This window comes from Alligator mississippiensis, chromosome 13 (genome assembly GCF_030867095.1).
Source record: "Alligator mississippiensis isolate rAllMis1 chromosome 13, rAllMis1, whole genome shotgun sequence".
NCBI lineage: Eukaryota > Metazoa > Chordata > Crocodylia > Alligatoridae > Alligator > Alligator mississippiensis.
In genome coordinates, this window is record NC_081836.1 from 14,686,775 (window position 1) to 14,701,801 (window position 15,027).

Here is a 15,027-nt window from a genome sequence, read left to right on the forward strand (position 1 = left end):
TGGTTTTTGTAAAGAGGTTGAACTAGTGGATTAGAAATGTTTCTTTGAATTATTGAGTCAAAATCAGTGCAGGGGAACCAAACAGTTTTCTATTAAAAGTTAAGCAAATCTTTTTGAACTATATGGGATAAAAATAGGTTGAGCTCACTTTTTGGACCAAGGTTCGAGTCAGTCCTTGTTTTATCCAGCTGGATCAGTGCATTCTTGGATGTAGTCTTGAAGGCAGCAATGAAAATAGCAGGACCCAGGCCTCGGCTGGAATAAAATGATATAGTGCTATTGATATGCATTAGATATGAGTGGAGGTAGGTTGTAAAAGGGACGTGTGGATGACATTTCAATAGACTGTGCTGATTTACACCAGCTGAGAGTCTGGCCCATAGTCTGTGAAGTGGAGGACCCTTTGCTTCTGAACTGATGTATGTGAAACATGGAGGAATGGCTAAGGAGCTGAGACAGTTTTTTCTGGTGGAGGGAATGCTGCCGTGTTTAGAGAAAGCCAGGGAATATTTCTTCTACTATGAACCCTGAAGCGGAGCCTGAATGTAATAGGCAGTTGTCAGGAAGGGAGGTCAGGGAAATAGCCAGCTTCATGGTTTTCATTGTATGGGTCTGAATGGGCTTAGTTCTTTGTTAAGGACAGATGTTGTCCTCAGAGTCCTTTATTCCCTGTGTTGTGGGAAAGCCAGGAGACAAGTCATCTCATGCACACTTTGAAGCAGCCAGAGGATTATAACATTAAATAAGACACAGCCTAATGACCAGCCCCAGCACTGTTAGCTTTTGCCAGCCCTAATAAGATGTTGCATTTTCCTTGCCTCCTTTCACCACCGCGTCCCATGTCTCTTGCAAGCGTGGGCTTGATGGTGGGGGAACGCGAAGCTTGGGGCTGGCAGGTAGTTGTTGTACCAGGCTGGTTAAAGACTCTTCAGTGTCAAAGAGCATCTTTTTCCCAACTTCTGAGTGGCAGCCCTGACCTTTCTTGCTGTATTCTAACTGCTAGCCAGATGGTCTTTTGGGAGTTGGATTCTTTCCCTTTAATTCATTCAGGTTCAAGCACCGTCACTAATGTTGCGAGTAGTTGCAAGGCACACTTCTATTGTCCCAACAAGAAATGTTATCAATAGAGGAAAAGTGTGGGAAACTTGGGGAAATTCAAACCCACACAGCCTGGTGCTAATAACTCCTTTGTGAAGCCTGCTCTTCTGCCACTGCGACCTGAACTCACATGGCTTTTCTGTGGGAGAAGCTGAAAAGCACATGGCTGGCCATGTGGGTAAGAGCTCCTTGTTTACCCAGAAAAGGGAGCCATGCAGGGCAAGGGGCAAAGGGATGGCAGCTTGTACACAGGTCTTAAGAAAATTGGGCTCAGTGCCCAGTTCTGCTGTTGGTTCATGCAGGGACTTAGATTAATTAGTTTGCTTCAGTTTGCTCGTCTGTGAAATGGGCACAGTAATGCTACCTGTGTCCCTAGCTGTCTTGTATGCTGGGCTCTAGCCTGTGCCTCTGCATCTTCGCTAATACTGATCTCTTAACTAGCTTGGTTAAAACTGGTGGGGGTTTGCCTGCCTGCTCTGCAGTTACTTCTTTACCTAGCTGTATAAACTTGCTCTCATGCTCCAAGTGTCCTAGCATGTAGAACTGTAAATTCAATCCCTTTTTGTAACATTAGCCCTTCATCCTTCCAAGATGGGGAAATGGTGACCCATACAGCTTGCTGTGTCAGGGGTTCCTAAATGAGGCCTGAAAAATAAAAGCTCCTGTCCACTGTGTGCAATTATTAGGATTCCTTCAGTGCTTGCTTCCCTCAATACTATGCTGGCATCGCCCCTTCAATACACTGCACCCCAGAGGTGGCTGCATTTCAATGGAACTCTGTCACATGCAGGGAAGGACTTTTAATGGGCTTTTGCACAAAAAACTGTATACAAAGGGTAGGTCCTGAAAATCTCCCCATTCTGGGCCAGATTCTGCCACACACTGACTCATGTTGAATAGAACTTTACCCCATAAATAGGATGACCATAATCATTTTAGGGAAACCTGGGATGGTGAGCATGTTTCCCCTGCTGCTGGCAACTGCCTGGGGCTGCCACACGTAGCCCGGGCCTCAGCAGCCAGTCCAGTGGCAGGGCACAATGCTGCTGGTGGTGGGAGGAAGGCGCTATGTGGCTGCGTGGTGCAGGCTGGTGGAGCCCAGGGGGTGCTGCACAGGAGCTGCTCCCAGCCAGATCCAGTCTCTGTGCATGGGGAATGGAGCCTGGCCACAGGCCTCTGCATTGTCCTGCCCGCCCCAGGCCACCCTTCTGCTCAGGTGCCTGAGCCCCAGCTCCACCCTGGCTGATCCCCTCTTCCCCCCCCCACCCTGTGGTGCTCAGCCCAGCCCAGCCCAGCCCATTGCCCTCCAGCCTGCTCAGGCAGAGTCAGACCAGGCATGTGCTGGCAAGGTGGTACCAATCTGGGACTTCTGCTTTGATACTCACCAACCAACTGGGACAGCTTATGAAATCTGGGACTGCCCTGGTCAAACCAGGACATATGGTCACTTCCATCCATAAACAGACCAGTGAACCCCCATGCTGTATTTATGGCAGAATTCGACTGGAATGTAATGGAAAAGATTGCATATTCTGGTCCATCCTATGTAATGTATTATTAGTAGCAATGTGTCACCATTTGGGTGACTCCTGCCTTCCCTAGGCTAAAAGATGCGCAGGACCCTTTGTAATGGCACTCTCAAGATCATGCCCTACACATTTAACTTTCATTTAATCAGTTTCTCTCTACATCCAGCATTCTTAAACCTTGTCATTCCTAGGTGCTGAAGCGAAAGAAAGCAGGTTTGGATTGTGAGCAAGTGCTGAGTGTATGCTCCAGCTCGACCTGCATTTCCAAAGTAATTTGAGGTGAAATCGATTTCCCCAGCTGCTTGTGTGGGTGACCCTGAAATAGTCACGGGCCAATGGCATATTCTCCTTACAGCCAGTATTAAAAATAATTAAAAATTAAGAAGCATTTATTATTTCTCTGCCTAGTGGAAATCCCCCCCCTCCCACCCTCCCGTCACCTCTCAGTATATTCAAGGGTGCACAAGAGGGATTTATTATTTCCTGGTATATTGACTCTGAAAGGTCTGGGGATTACAGCTGCTTTGCACATGAATAGCCGGAGTGTGTTGTGCAAAAGGCAGGGGCTGTGGGATAATGGGTTTGGATGTGGGAAAGCGCTGACCCTCAGGGAGAGCAGGCTGGTGCCTGATGGCAGGAATCAATTACGTCTCAAAGGAACACATTGCCCTAGGATGGGAGTTTGTCCAAACTGCCACATTATGTATTTATCTCCCCTCCCCTTAAAAAAGAAAATTTGAGGAAATATAGATATTCCCCAATGACTTTGCTTTAAGTAGCTTCAGAGAAAGGTGCCAGGTTGGCAGCCAAAACGAATGGTGCCTTTTTGCAATCCATAGAAACACAGCCAGCAGCGGGCCAACCACCACACTTACAAAGGGCCATGAGTGGAGGGTGGTAGGTTCTGTTTTGTAAAGTAAAATTTAGGACTTATGTCTAGCTATGACCTCTCTTGCCTGTTCCTTTTGCCAGGTCCCCAGACATCACATTAAAGCAATAGTAGTGGTGCTGTCAGTGAAATGATTGCCTGTCCCTGAAGGTGTTGGACTGAGACCCAAATCATTTCCCAAGGGACTGGAAAGCTGCAGGATATTAAGGACTCAGAGGCACTTCTGACCTGGGCAGGATCCCAGCAGGCAGCCATCTGGTTCTAGAAGCCTGATCCAGCTCCCAGGGAAGCCAGTGGCAAAGACCTATTGGCTTAATTCAGGGGCGGGCAATTATTTTGTGCGGAGGGCCATCTGAGTTTTGGCAAGCCATCGAGAGCTGCATGATAGAGAGCCAGGGGCAGGTAAATATTAATTTTCTAAATTTTTTAGGGGCCCCGCAGGTTGCATAGAATGTCCTGGAAGGCTGCATCCGGCCCCCGGGTCACATTTTGCCCACCCCTGGCTTAATTGGAAGCAAGATCCAGCCCTGTATCCCACAGCAGAGTTGTCTTCAGGACCTCAGCTTGGCTTGTTGAGAAAAACAGAGGGAAAATTATTCCATGCAATCATCAGAGTCTGCACGGACCTGCTTTTGGGAAGTTGGCTAAATGTCTTGAAGCCTGAAGGCATAAAATCCCATGTCATATTAGAGCCTGCCTAATGGAACAGGGGATGTTCTTATTTACCCATATTAGCAACTCATCCGCCAAGGACTTCTGCTGGGGGAGATGTCCTAAGGCTTCAGAAGCTAGTCACCAAACCCAGCTAGTCACCAAACCCAAAAAATGTGGCATTGAAGCATGCGTAGTACCCCCACCCCCCCAACTGCTCTTGAGACCTGCCTCTGGGTGTTGGCAAGCTGTGGTGAAGCCTAGAAATTTAGTATTAATATTTTTAAAAATGGAGGTTGAGGTTCTCCTGCAATCTCATGACTGGGATGTTACACAAAAGGTCACAGAATGAAATCATGAGAGTGGGCACCATGGTTTTGTCAGAGCACTTGAAGGATGGAAAGGCTTTCTACAGAGCTAATAATACAGAGTAGCAGACTGGGAGCCAGGACTCCTGGGGTTCTATCCCCAAATCGCACACAGAGTTATTACAGGGCTGCGAATGACATTTATCATTAATGCATTAGTCCAATCTGTTCTTCTGCAAGAATTGAGTTTATCCTCCAGGTGCATGATTCGGATCTTTAAAGTACTGCACTTCAGCTCCCTATTTCCTTACTGTTTTGTTAGTCTGCATTAATTAATCCCACCTCTGGGACAAGTTTGCTTGTAACATGAACCTACTTCTTCCAACTCACTCTCCTCTCTCAAATCTCCATCAGTTCCCCCCACCCCCTCCCCGTGGCAGCATGTGAGCTCCTGCACGGCTGCACTTTCTCATGCTCAGTGGCTGTCAGTCACCACGCGGGAGTGAACAATGGAAGTGTGTCTTGTGAGAGTGCCTGAAGCTGGGTGTCAACTTCCCCGTGCTGGACAGGTGGGTTTTGTGTGACCCGCGAACATCTGTGGCGTGCTTCGCTGGCATGAGTGCAGGGAGATTACGCCTGCTAGGAGCAGCTGGCTGCTTTGCAGGAAGAGCTTTCAAAAGCCGGAAAACCTGCTTCAGAGCCTGCCCCTGCATGCTCTGCATACGAACGGCTACTTGCTGTGCACTGAAAGGCCTTGTCCATTCCAGGAGCTCGGCCTCATGGGGTGTGCAGGACAGAGCCATGTGCAAAGAGCTGTCCATGACTTCCTACCCTAGGGCCAGGCAGTGTCCTGCTCTTCCTCCCTTCGACATAAGTTATGTGGCAACAAGCAGCCCCTTCTCCCTGTTTGGTAGGCACTTTTGGCAGGCTGCCTTTGAGAAAGCCAGGCATGCTGCTTTCAGAGAGTGACAGACCTCTGAAGCCCTCCTCATGGGAAGCCCTAGTCCACTCCAAGCTCAGTAGGTGCATATGGCCGTGCAGACTTAGGGGCTTGGATGCCTGAAATAGGATGTGGGTCTTTTCACCTCAGAGTCTCTGGTTCTGATCCAGGCTGATACTCTGCAATGTTCTCAGGCCAGTTTCTGCTGGAAACACATTTTGTGATCTGGCTAAAAGATTTTCCAGATTTCAGTACACAGTGCCGATCCCCAGGTGTAGGGATGGGGCACTGAATGATAGGACTGAATAGTGTTGACAGGTCTGGGTGAGGACCTAGGGCAGCTGTATGTCAAGACTGAGTTGAGCTGGCTGAGCTCACTGAGCAAAGTCCATGAGTAAACCCATTTTTGATTGAATGCATTTTGGAAGCCCAAGAGGGGTGTGTTGGACTCTGAAGCTGCTGCCTTCTCATTCCAACTCTGACATAAACCCTATTCAGGGGCTTGAACAAGTCACTTGGTCCAAAAGTTTCCAAAATGGCGACTAATTTGGGTGCCCTGGCTCTCATTTCAGAGTTGTGAAGTACCTAACCAAAAGGGAAAAAAGTCCTTAGTGTGTCTGCAAACAAGGGATACCAAACCAGGCACCCAGAAATGGAAGGACCACTAGCTGCCTTGGGATGCCTTGGCCTCAGCCTCTCTACCTCAGTTTCTCTGTGATAAATGCAGCTAATAACATTCCCCTATCTCACTAGGGAGTGCCTAGAATGAATTCGCTGGTATTTGTAAAGCACTCTGTAAGTGCAAAGCCTTGTGTCTTATTCCTTAATGTCTGAATGCTCACCATACTATTAAAATCAGGATTTCAGAAGGGAGCATCTAGTCTCACAGCAGCATCCAAAACTTGAAAGGAAGCAAGACTGTTTAAACCATCAACCTTTTTCTTTTCCTGAGCCAGATGTTAAGCCCTAAAGAACTGAAGTGGCACAAGGAATTACTTTCCCAAGTTCCCCCAGCTGGGCTGACAGACCTTGATCAATGGTTTTTTCCATAGTAAGTGCTATGCAGATGGTCTACCCAGAGCAGGGCTTCTATGAAGTACAAAGGGAAGTCAAACACCATTTCTAATTCAGCTTGTAGCATGGCACACTTCCTTTATCCTCCGCCTGAATGCCGTGAATAGAGAAGCAGTGTGGGAAACTCAGAGGAACTCCAAACTCACACAGTCTGAGGGTCTGTAACACACTCCTGTCCTCAGCCCCACATCTGCCTGTAGCAGACAGGGGGGGAGAGAATGACAGAAAGAAAAATCAGATTATAAGAAACTGCATGAGGAAAAATCCACTGAACCCCCCCACCCCCCGAAGGAAGCTTCTGTGCATGAACAGAAATGGCCATAGTTTGAAACTGGGAACTCTGGCAGATATTTAAGCCCCCATCTCTGGCAAGCTGCAGCACAGTGGATAATTAGGGCAAAAGGGCACAGAATATGAATCATAGGAGCAGACCCTGGGTTTCTGCAGCACCAATTAATGCCCACAGAAACTGTCTCATTGAGTTCAAAGGAGCTGAGCTAGGCCCTTAGGTTGTGTGATCCATGCACACAGCATTGTGTAGTGCTTTGTCCAGTCTAATTTAAAATTCCTTGTGAGGTGTGGCTCCTTGGCTTTAGGCAGAACATCTGCAAAGCTTGTGCACCATCCTTTCATGCATCCTAGAGGCAAAGCTATGCTCAGACCTGGGGTGAGTCTAAACTGTTCCCAGGGAACGCGGTCCTCCGTGTGTGTTGCAGGAGTGTTCTCTATCTGTACAGATGGAAACCTGGAGGTGGCAGATAATATGCCAGGAGATGGTGGTGTGTGGTTTGCAGGCTTTGCGAAACCAGTGAACTCCCTCACACTACTGATGGCTTCCTCACCGCAACTTTTTCCATTAGCTCTTAATGAGAGGAAGAGCTGAAGCCAAAGCAGCATGTGAATTGAATAGGTCTGTCACTCCTTTTATCCACAGCCCTCCAGTCACTTAGTAACTCTCAGTGAGCCAAGTCCTTTGCATGTCCTGAGAAGTGTTGCACCTGTGTTTTACTGATTGGGAAACTGAGGCACCAAGGACTGAAGTTATTTGCATCTGGCCAGCCAGGGGGTGACTGGCAGGGCCCAGGAGTCTCCATTACCAGTCCCCTGCTCCAACTACAAGCTGATCCCAAGCCCCTACAGTTCTGTCAGCGCTGCCGTGCGCTGCTGTCATGGGGTGAAATGTTTGCACAAATGTATCGCTTTCCCCAGGGAACGGTGCAGGCAGCAGCAAGTGTCAAGGGGCTTGCTCTCTGTTTTGTGGTCCAGTGAGAGTGCTGATTACCTTCACTCCCGGACATCTCAAAACCACAGGACATTGTAAATATGATCAAGTTGAGTCACCTTTTTGGGGAAGTTGCCGATGCAAAACTATGCCCTGACCCCAGATGCACCAAGGGCTGTGACCTGCAGCAAAGTGGTTACCATGTGTGGGCAATGGGAGCTGTGGCCTGGTTGGTGGGGTTTCACACCTCTGTGGCAAGGAAGAAAGGTGGCTTTGAGGGCCATTGGAGATGGGTGCGTTGCCATCTGCTATCATATCCAACATGACCTCTGAAAGTGACGGGGGACTAGATGCTCACTTCTCTGCCTGTTTTACTCTTCTGCTTTACTGTGTGAAAGAAACCATATTTGGAGGGATCTTTGTGGTTACCTGCATGTGGCAAGCCTCTAGTATGTATTCAGACTAGTGTGGTAAGTGCGCACAAGAAAAATAGGGCCTTAGCTTTTCAGGTCCACAGTTATCCCAGCTGTAGAAAGGGATGGTTCCCTGCCTTATTAGCCTTGTTACTGCTTCTGAAGTGCTTTGAGCTGTTTGGATGGAAGATGATACCAATGAAAATGCTAATCAGGCCCAATCCCAAACATGGATTTTTAGTTTTGCTGGTGTAAGTCTGGATGATTTTACTGAAGAGCTGAATCTCTAGTATAGATTCAGATTATAGATAGTATGATTCAGTATGAGTATCAGTATAGATTCAGTATGAGAGCAGATTATATCCCTGGAAATGCAACGTATAAGGGTCAAATCCAGGAGTCGTGCTCAGGCTTTACATGGGCTGAAATTCCCATTTGCGTCACTAAGGCTTTCACCGATGAGAAGGTATCAGAGTTTGGCCCTGTTTGCCATTCCCTGCAGCAAGGTCTCACCGTGTTCAGGGCTAACTGTGTGAAAATATCTCAGGGTCTTGGTGCCTTTTCCATCCCTCAAGCATCATCTTGGCTTCTCTCTTTCTCCTGAGCATCCTAGCACGGTAAGTGGCTGATTACCATATGGCTGTGGAAGTGTGTATGTCTCCCAGTTTCCCACACCATTTCTTAACGATATTCATTCCCCTCACAAAGGAAGTGTGCCTGATTACAAACCACATTAGCGATGGTGCTTGACTTTGCATTGTGTTCAGTGGGAAACCCTTCTCCCAAAAGGCCATCTGGGTAGCAGTTACCCGAAGGGAAGCAATGGGAGCAGTGACTAGCTCTGAAGACTTGGGAAAGCACAGCTCCTTTAAGTCTTTTGAAAAAGTAACATCTGGCAGAAGTTTAGGAGGAGGGCTGTTATCAGCTTCACACTGCAGGCATGGTACCTGGAGCTAGGCTCTTAGGGCTAGAACTTGTCTCCCTCTCCACCCAGCCCCTCTCCTCCATTGCCTCTGGTGTCCACGATCCAGTGGAAAGCAATCACTGGTGTTGGATCATTACTTAATGCCGAAGTCCTTGCCCCGATGTACCTCCATTATCTCCAGTGGTCTTGCACAAGGAGTGAATTTGGTTCGTTGCTTTTCTTTGGGGTTTGCAAACAAAATTTTGAAGCTAGAGTAATTTGTGTCTGTGTCATGAGAGAGTGACCTTCACCCGTTGCACATCCACAGAGAAAACAGTCAAGCAGTTTTTAAAAATGTATTTCCCTGAGGCTAGACCTTTTTTTCCTAGTGTTTCTGATAAAAAAAATGTGGTTCTGAGAGAGGGGAAAGAGCAAAGGAAAATCTGGCAACCTAGGGAGATTTCTGCAGTGTTTTACCCTCACGCATTGCTTTGCAAATTATTATAAACCCAAAACAATTCACTGAGACAGACAACAGTGGCATTATTACTGCTAACATTTCCATTTTACAGGTAGGGAAACTGAGGCACAGAGAGGTTAACTGAGTTGCTTAGAGCCTGTTGAAGTCAAGGACAGAACTCATGAACTCCTGGTTCCTAGCCTCAGTGCCCAGCCCTACAGTTACCAAATGGCTCTAGCAGAGAAGGTCCCTCAGGTTTGAAATCTGCAGAAAAATAAACCCAAACTTATGACTGGAAGGATACTTTTCCTCCAGGACTTACTGGCAGCTCATTTGGGAACATGAAGCAGTTGCATCCCATGCAGTTAATGGACTGCAAGAGGACACAGGTAATATGCCTGATGTTAGGGAGGCCAAATGTGTTCTTTTTAATTGAGCAAAATTACCGCTGACTTAGAGCATCATCATGGTACGGCAGAATTTGACCTTAATGTCTAGTTTGCTTTGGATCCTGTGGTGTTGAAGGAAAATTACTGTGTGCAAATTATATGTATAGGACACGTGCCTTGAAAACACCATGTGAGGGACGGCTGGTGTGAATGAGTGTTGCTCCACTAATTCAGTAGAAGTGCTCTGATTTATACCAGGTGAGTGTGACACTATTCCCCCTGGATAGTAAGCTAAACAGCTTGGAAGATTTGGCTAGTGAAAACCTAATTGAACAGCAGTTTCCTGTGTTACAGGCATGTATTCAGAGACATCCCCCAGAAGCCCAAACAGGGACAGAGAATGGATACATGCAGCCTAACTCACCTGTGCCTCCGCACATCTCTTCTAATGGAAAGCTCATTTGTCTGTCACAAAAATAAGTCCTGTGACTAGTCAAGAAAACTCATAGGACCCAGGTACCACCAAATAAGGATGAGCATGGAAAACCTGATCACTAAAACCAGTTCTTATGGCAGACACGCTGGTGGGGTGAGGAGGGTTCTGACTTGAGGACACTGTTTAATTAAAACCTGGAATGTTCATATATGTGATTGATATAGTAAGAAGAATTTATGGCTCCTCTGGTAGCATGTTTTTAGCTCCTCTGCAAACCAGAAACAACCAAAGTTGTTCATTTCCTGTGCTGGGTGGGACATATTTCTTCCTGTGTCTTTGATTAATTAGCTTGAGAAATAAGTTTGCTGCTCAAGACTTTCTGTTTGAGAGGATCTCCCTGCGAGGGCTGCGGGAGAGCAGGCAATGGGGCTTGGGATGTGGCATTACACAGGCTCAGATAATCCTCAAGCTTTGGGAGAAACATGTGAGATGGTGTCACGAAAACTTTCCCACAACTTGACATAAAAGACTCAGAGCTCAACAGCTGCCGTTCTGTACAAAAGAAAAGAGCCTATTCAAGGGCAGGACAATGGGGGATGGAAAAGCAGATCCTGGAAGAGGTCACTTAAGCCTTACCTGGTTTAAAAAATAAATGAGTGGGAGATTGATTAGCTAGAGAGATGCGTTGGCGTGTATGTGTATGCCAATGAAAAAACATGCACACATGTAACCTGTATGTGTATAGACATGCATAAAAGGAATGTGAATATAGATACAGTTTGATTTAACATTGTTTCCATTCCTTTGAAGGATATGACAGTGCTTTACACATGTTAGGTGATGTAATCATTTTGATAAGAATGCAGGACTTTACTGTCTCTGCATCGCAGATGGGGATATTGAGGCATGGAGAAGCAAAGTGAAGAGACTCTGGAAAATCTGGTTTCCAGACACCCAAGCTATGCTGTAATGCCTCCTGGCAATGTAAACGGAGCAGTCTTTCTATTGTTCTGATTTTGCATAGTTCTAGACCTCCCAGCAGTACAGAAATCAGTCTGCTTCCCTTTTACACTTGTTTATCTTCATGCTAGTCGATTCAGAGTTCAGTGAAGTGAGTGATGCGTGCATAGACCCAGAGGCAGGCAGAATGCAGACAGGCCAAGTGCAGCCCTGAGAACGTATCATTATGTCTTCACTAGCAGCATTCCTTCCTTTGCCAGTTCTGGGTCTCCCTTGGTGCAGAGACTGCCAATTGAACCAAGTCCTAGTGTGGGGTGCAATCTAGAATTGGAAACTAGGTATCAGGACTCCTGGTTTCTCTGCAGCCATGTTACTGACTTACAGGTAGACCTTGCTCTGTGTCTCTGTTTCCCCTTAGATGCAATGAAAATAATAAAATCTGCTTCATGTTGGGGAAGTAGGGAGCATGTTGTGAGGTTGAATAAATGCTCAGAATACTTTTGAGGTGCTTGGCTGGGGAGCTGTATACGTGCAAAAGTATTCTGCCCAATATCCAGCACACACTAAAGTTCCTGTTTCATACCTCTTGCATATCTCTGAAAGCAGATATGTCCAGTAGTGTTATATCTGACTTCCCCAAATGAAGAAGCAGTGACAAACAATGTAACATTATTTGCATCATATCATTATTTGCATAATATCAGAAGACTTGAGCAGAGCTGGGTACAGATCTGACTTTCAGGCTTTCACTTAACCACTAGCTGATAGCTCCAGATAGCTGTGTTTTCCAGCAGAGTAATGTATTGATTACACCAAGCCAGAAGATGAAACCCGTTCCTGGATATAACTCCCACTGATGTCAGTTGAGAGAGAACTTCAGAATCAACAACTTGTAGAAAAATAAAACCGGTGTTAAGTCATTAAGATAAATCTCCCTGTTTATTCTGAGGAATTAGCAAAGCACTCGTGTGTGTGCCCATGTGCTTGTGCATGCACAAGTGGGGGTCTGGCTGTGTGCGTGTGCCTGCGTGTGTTCTCAGAAGAGATGCACATACTCCTCTACACAGACTAGCTTATTTCCCGCCATCAGCCAGTGGCCTCTACCTCCACAAACGATGTGAACGCCACATTGTCCGCACCCGGAATGCTATTGATCTGCGGCATTAGTCAGCAGCCTTTTCTTACTGAAGGCCAGCTCTTTCCCAGCTTCTGACACACAATTCTGATCCCAGTCTTCCACGTACCCCACACTCTCCACCTGCTCATCTGGGAGAAGGTCATTATCCCTAGGCTATTCACTGCCAATGGAGCATGCAAGAATAGATGCTTCTCCTATTGTCCTGCCTATCTCTCTGATTGGCTCTGGAGTGTGGGAAACTCAACCAAGCCAGAGACCCACAGATTCTCAGTGAGGTTGTTCAGTATAAATATCAGGCAGACACAGCGTCCAGCAGCACATTTCCACTGCATTTCAGCACTATAGAGACTTTCCTCCCTTGGACAGATGGCCCCAAGCACTGTTTTTATGGAGCACAACAACCTGCTGACGCCAAAAGAGAAAAACAAAGTAAGTAGAGGCACAGGCTGTGCCGCTTACAATCGCACTGAAACAGGTGGGAATGATCCTCAGCTGGTGCAAGGCACTGTGGCTTTATTTCGATGCCCGCATATGCCAGCTGTGGATCTGGACCATGCTACTTTGGTACTCCTGAGGTCTCCTAAGCAAATCTTTTGTCCTTTTGCAGCTGAGGAAGCCGGTGGTGGAGAAAATGCGCCGGGATCGCATTAATAGCAGTATCGAGCAGCTGAAAGTCCTGCTGGAGAAGGAGTTCCAGAGACACCAGCCCAACTCCAAGCTGGAAAAAGCTGACATCCTGGAGATGACTGTCAGCTACCTGAAGCAGCAGAGCCAGCTACAGATAAAGAGTAAGTATTGGGCTTGGTGTTTCTCTCATTCTGTGCTCAGCCCGGTCCAGAGCTTCATGAAGCTCTGGACAGTGACCTGACCTGAACACTGAGTCTAACTCACTGTCTCTTTCTCCTCCCTCCCTTTCCTTTAGCTGCGGGAGCCTTCCATAAAAACTCACAGTTTGACTTCAAGGAAGGCTACTCCAGGTGCCTGCAAGAAGCCTTCCACTTTCTGTCTCTCCATAAAGTCCAGATTGAAATGCAGACCAAGCTCCTGAGCCACTTCCAGAAGGGTCAGACTGTTGCTCCCGAGAGCGTCTCCCCCCACTCCAACCAAAACGCCCCAAAGCAAGTGTCTTTGAAAAACAGCGGCACTCTCTGGAGACCCTGGTAGACTGGACTCTCAGGACATTTGCCTTTTTTATTCCAGAGGAAGGAGGTGACTGCATCTGACAGTCCAATCCTGATCCTCTCAACTGTAGGGAATATTATTTCCCCTGTTTTTTATTTATGTATGGAAAGAATGGAATACTTGTGACTCTCCAGGCTCATATGGGATCCTCGGGAAAGCGTTCATGTATTCTGTTGAGTGGTATTGAAGCTGTGCAGATGTCAGCAATAGCAGGGCACAGCAAGGCACCCCATTTGGGGGCACGTGTCTTCATAATGAAGGAGGTTTTTGTAGGTGATTATATGTTGTCAATGTTACAATCATGGTGAAATTGTAACAGATAGCAGTTGCCATAGGAGAGCACTCTGATTTTTTTTTATTTTTATTTTTTTGCCTGTAAAAGCTTTCCTCTTTCCTCCCCTTGCCTTGTTTACCCACTCATTCATAATGTAGGATGAATCCACTAACTTGGTGTTGGTGCACAGTGTTCCAAATCTCACTTTCTCTGTCTGATTGCAGCTTGTACAGCAGCCAAGATAACTTCATAGCTGCCGCTCTCCCCTTGTTTCACTCATTAGGACTAGACAGGGCCATTAGATAAAAGTATGTGGAGTATTTCTACCATTTGCTGCTTTTTTCTGTTTAGGAAAATGATGCCTTAATGCTTTATATTAAAGAGAAAAGAATGTACATGTGACGTTTGGTGGTTCAATGTTATACATTTTGACTGTAATATTTGCTGTTTCCTTGTGTTCATTATTACAATGGACTATTCTCTACTGAGCAGTTTCATTCACTGTGGATGGTGTGTTTCTCCCGCTGCTGGGACCGGCCATGTGGGCTGTTTGCATACTGTGTATGCATCTGTATCACCTGTATGTGTAGAAAGCAATAAAATTGCATTTGCATGCAACTGCTGGGCGGTTTCTCTTCTTGGGAAGGGTGCGGTCTCACAAGCCCCAACACAAACCCAACACAAATTTAACAGTTTTATTCTAATGGCCAGAAGAGGAGACTGGTATACCTGGCTGTTTGAGGTGCTAACACAGCCCTATGTTGTAGTGCCTAAGAACTTTACAGGCTTTAGTATGTTTTTCCACACAACACCTGTGGGAGGGAGGGAAGTACTAGTGTCCTCACTTGCAAATAAGTCCCCTAATGACATGCTCTCTACAGAATTCAGCTGGGCTCCCACCCAGGGGTGATTGTCTCTGGTCTCCCTCCCCTCTTCAGTCCACACACACAGCCCTCACTTGAGTATGGTGAACTTCCACCCTGGACTAGCTGGCCCAGTGGGGTTGAGTAGAGGCTTAGGGGTTCAGGTGCTGCTTTCCCTCAGCTCCACTCACTGCACTGAGGATGCAGACTAAATGGCTTGGGTGCCAGTCATCCTCCAGGACCTTCCCATAATTCCTCCTTCCAGACAGACAGGCTTTCCCACAATTCACTGGCAAA

At 46.9% G+C, this 15,027-nt stretch overlaps 1 protein-coding gene across 1 annotated transcript; it reads left to right on the forward strand.

Moving 5' to 3' along the window:
- The first annotated feature begins 3,559 nt into the window (after positions 1–3,559).
- Positions 3,560–14,485, forward strand: LOC102570137 (transcription factor HES-5). Its single transcript, XM_006278028.3, has 3 exons — positions 3,560–12,840; positions 13,019–13,199; positions 13,334–14,485. The coding sequence occupies exons 1-3, from the start codon at positions 12,778–12,780 to the stop codon at positions 13,573–13,575; spliced, it is 486 nt and encodes a 161-aa protein (XP_006278090.1). The 5' UTR covers positions 3,560–12,777; the 3' UTR covers positions 13,576–14,485.
- The last annotated feature ends 542 nt before the right edge of the window (positions 14,486–15,027 follow it).

Excerpts from the sequence above, each read along its gene's own strand:
- LOC102570137 (XM_006278028.3), top strand. The coding sequence starts at position 12,778 with ATGGCCCCAAGCACTGTTTTTATGGAGCACAACAACCTGCTGACGCCA. Across the intron at positions 12,841-13,018 it reads CGCCAAAAGAGAAAAACAAA|CTGAGGAAGCCGGTGGTGGA; the intron begins GTAAGTAGAGGC and ends GTCCTTTTGCAG. Across the intron at positions 13,200-13,333 it reads GAGCCAGCTACAGATAAAGA|CTGCGGGAGCCTTCCATAAA; the intron begins GTAAGTATTGGG and ends CCTTTCCTTTAG.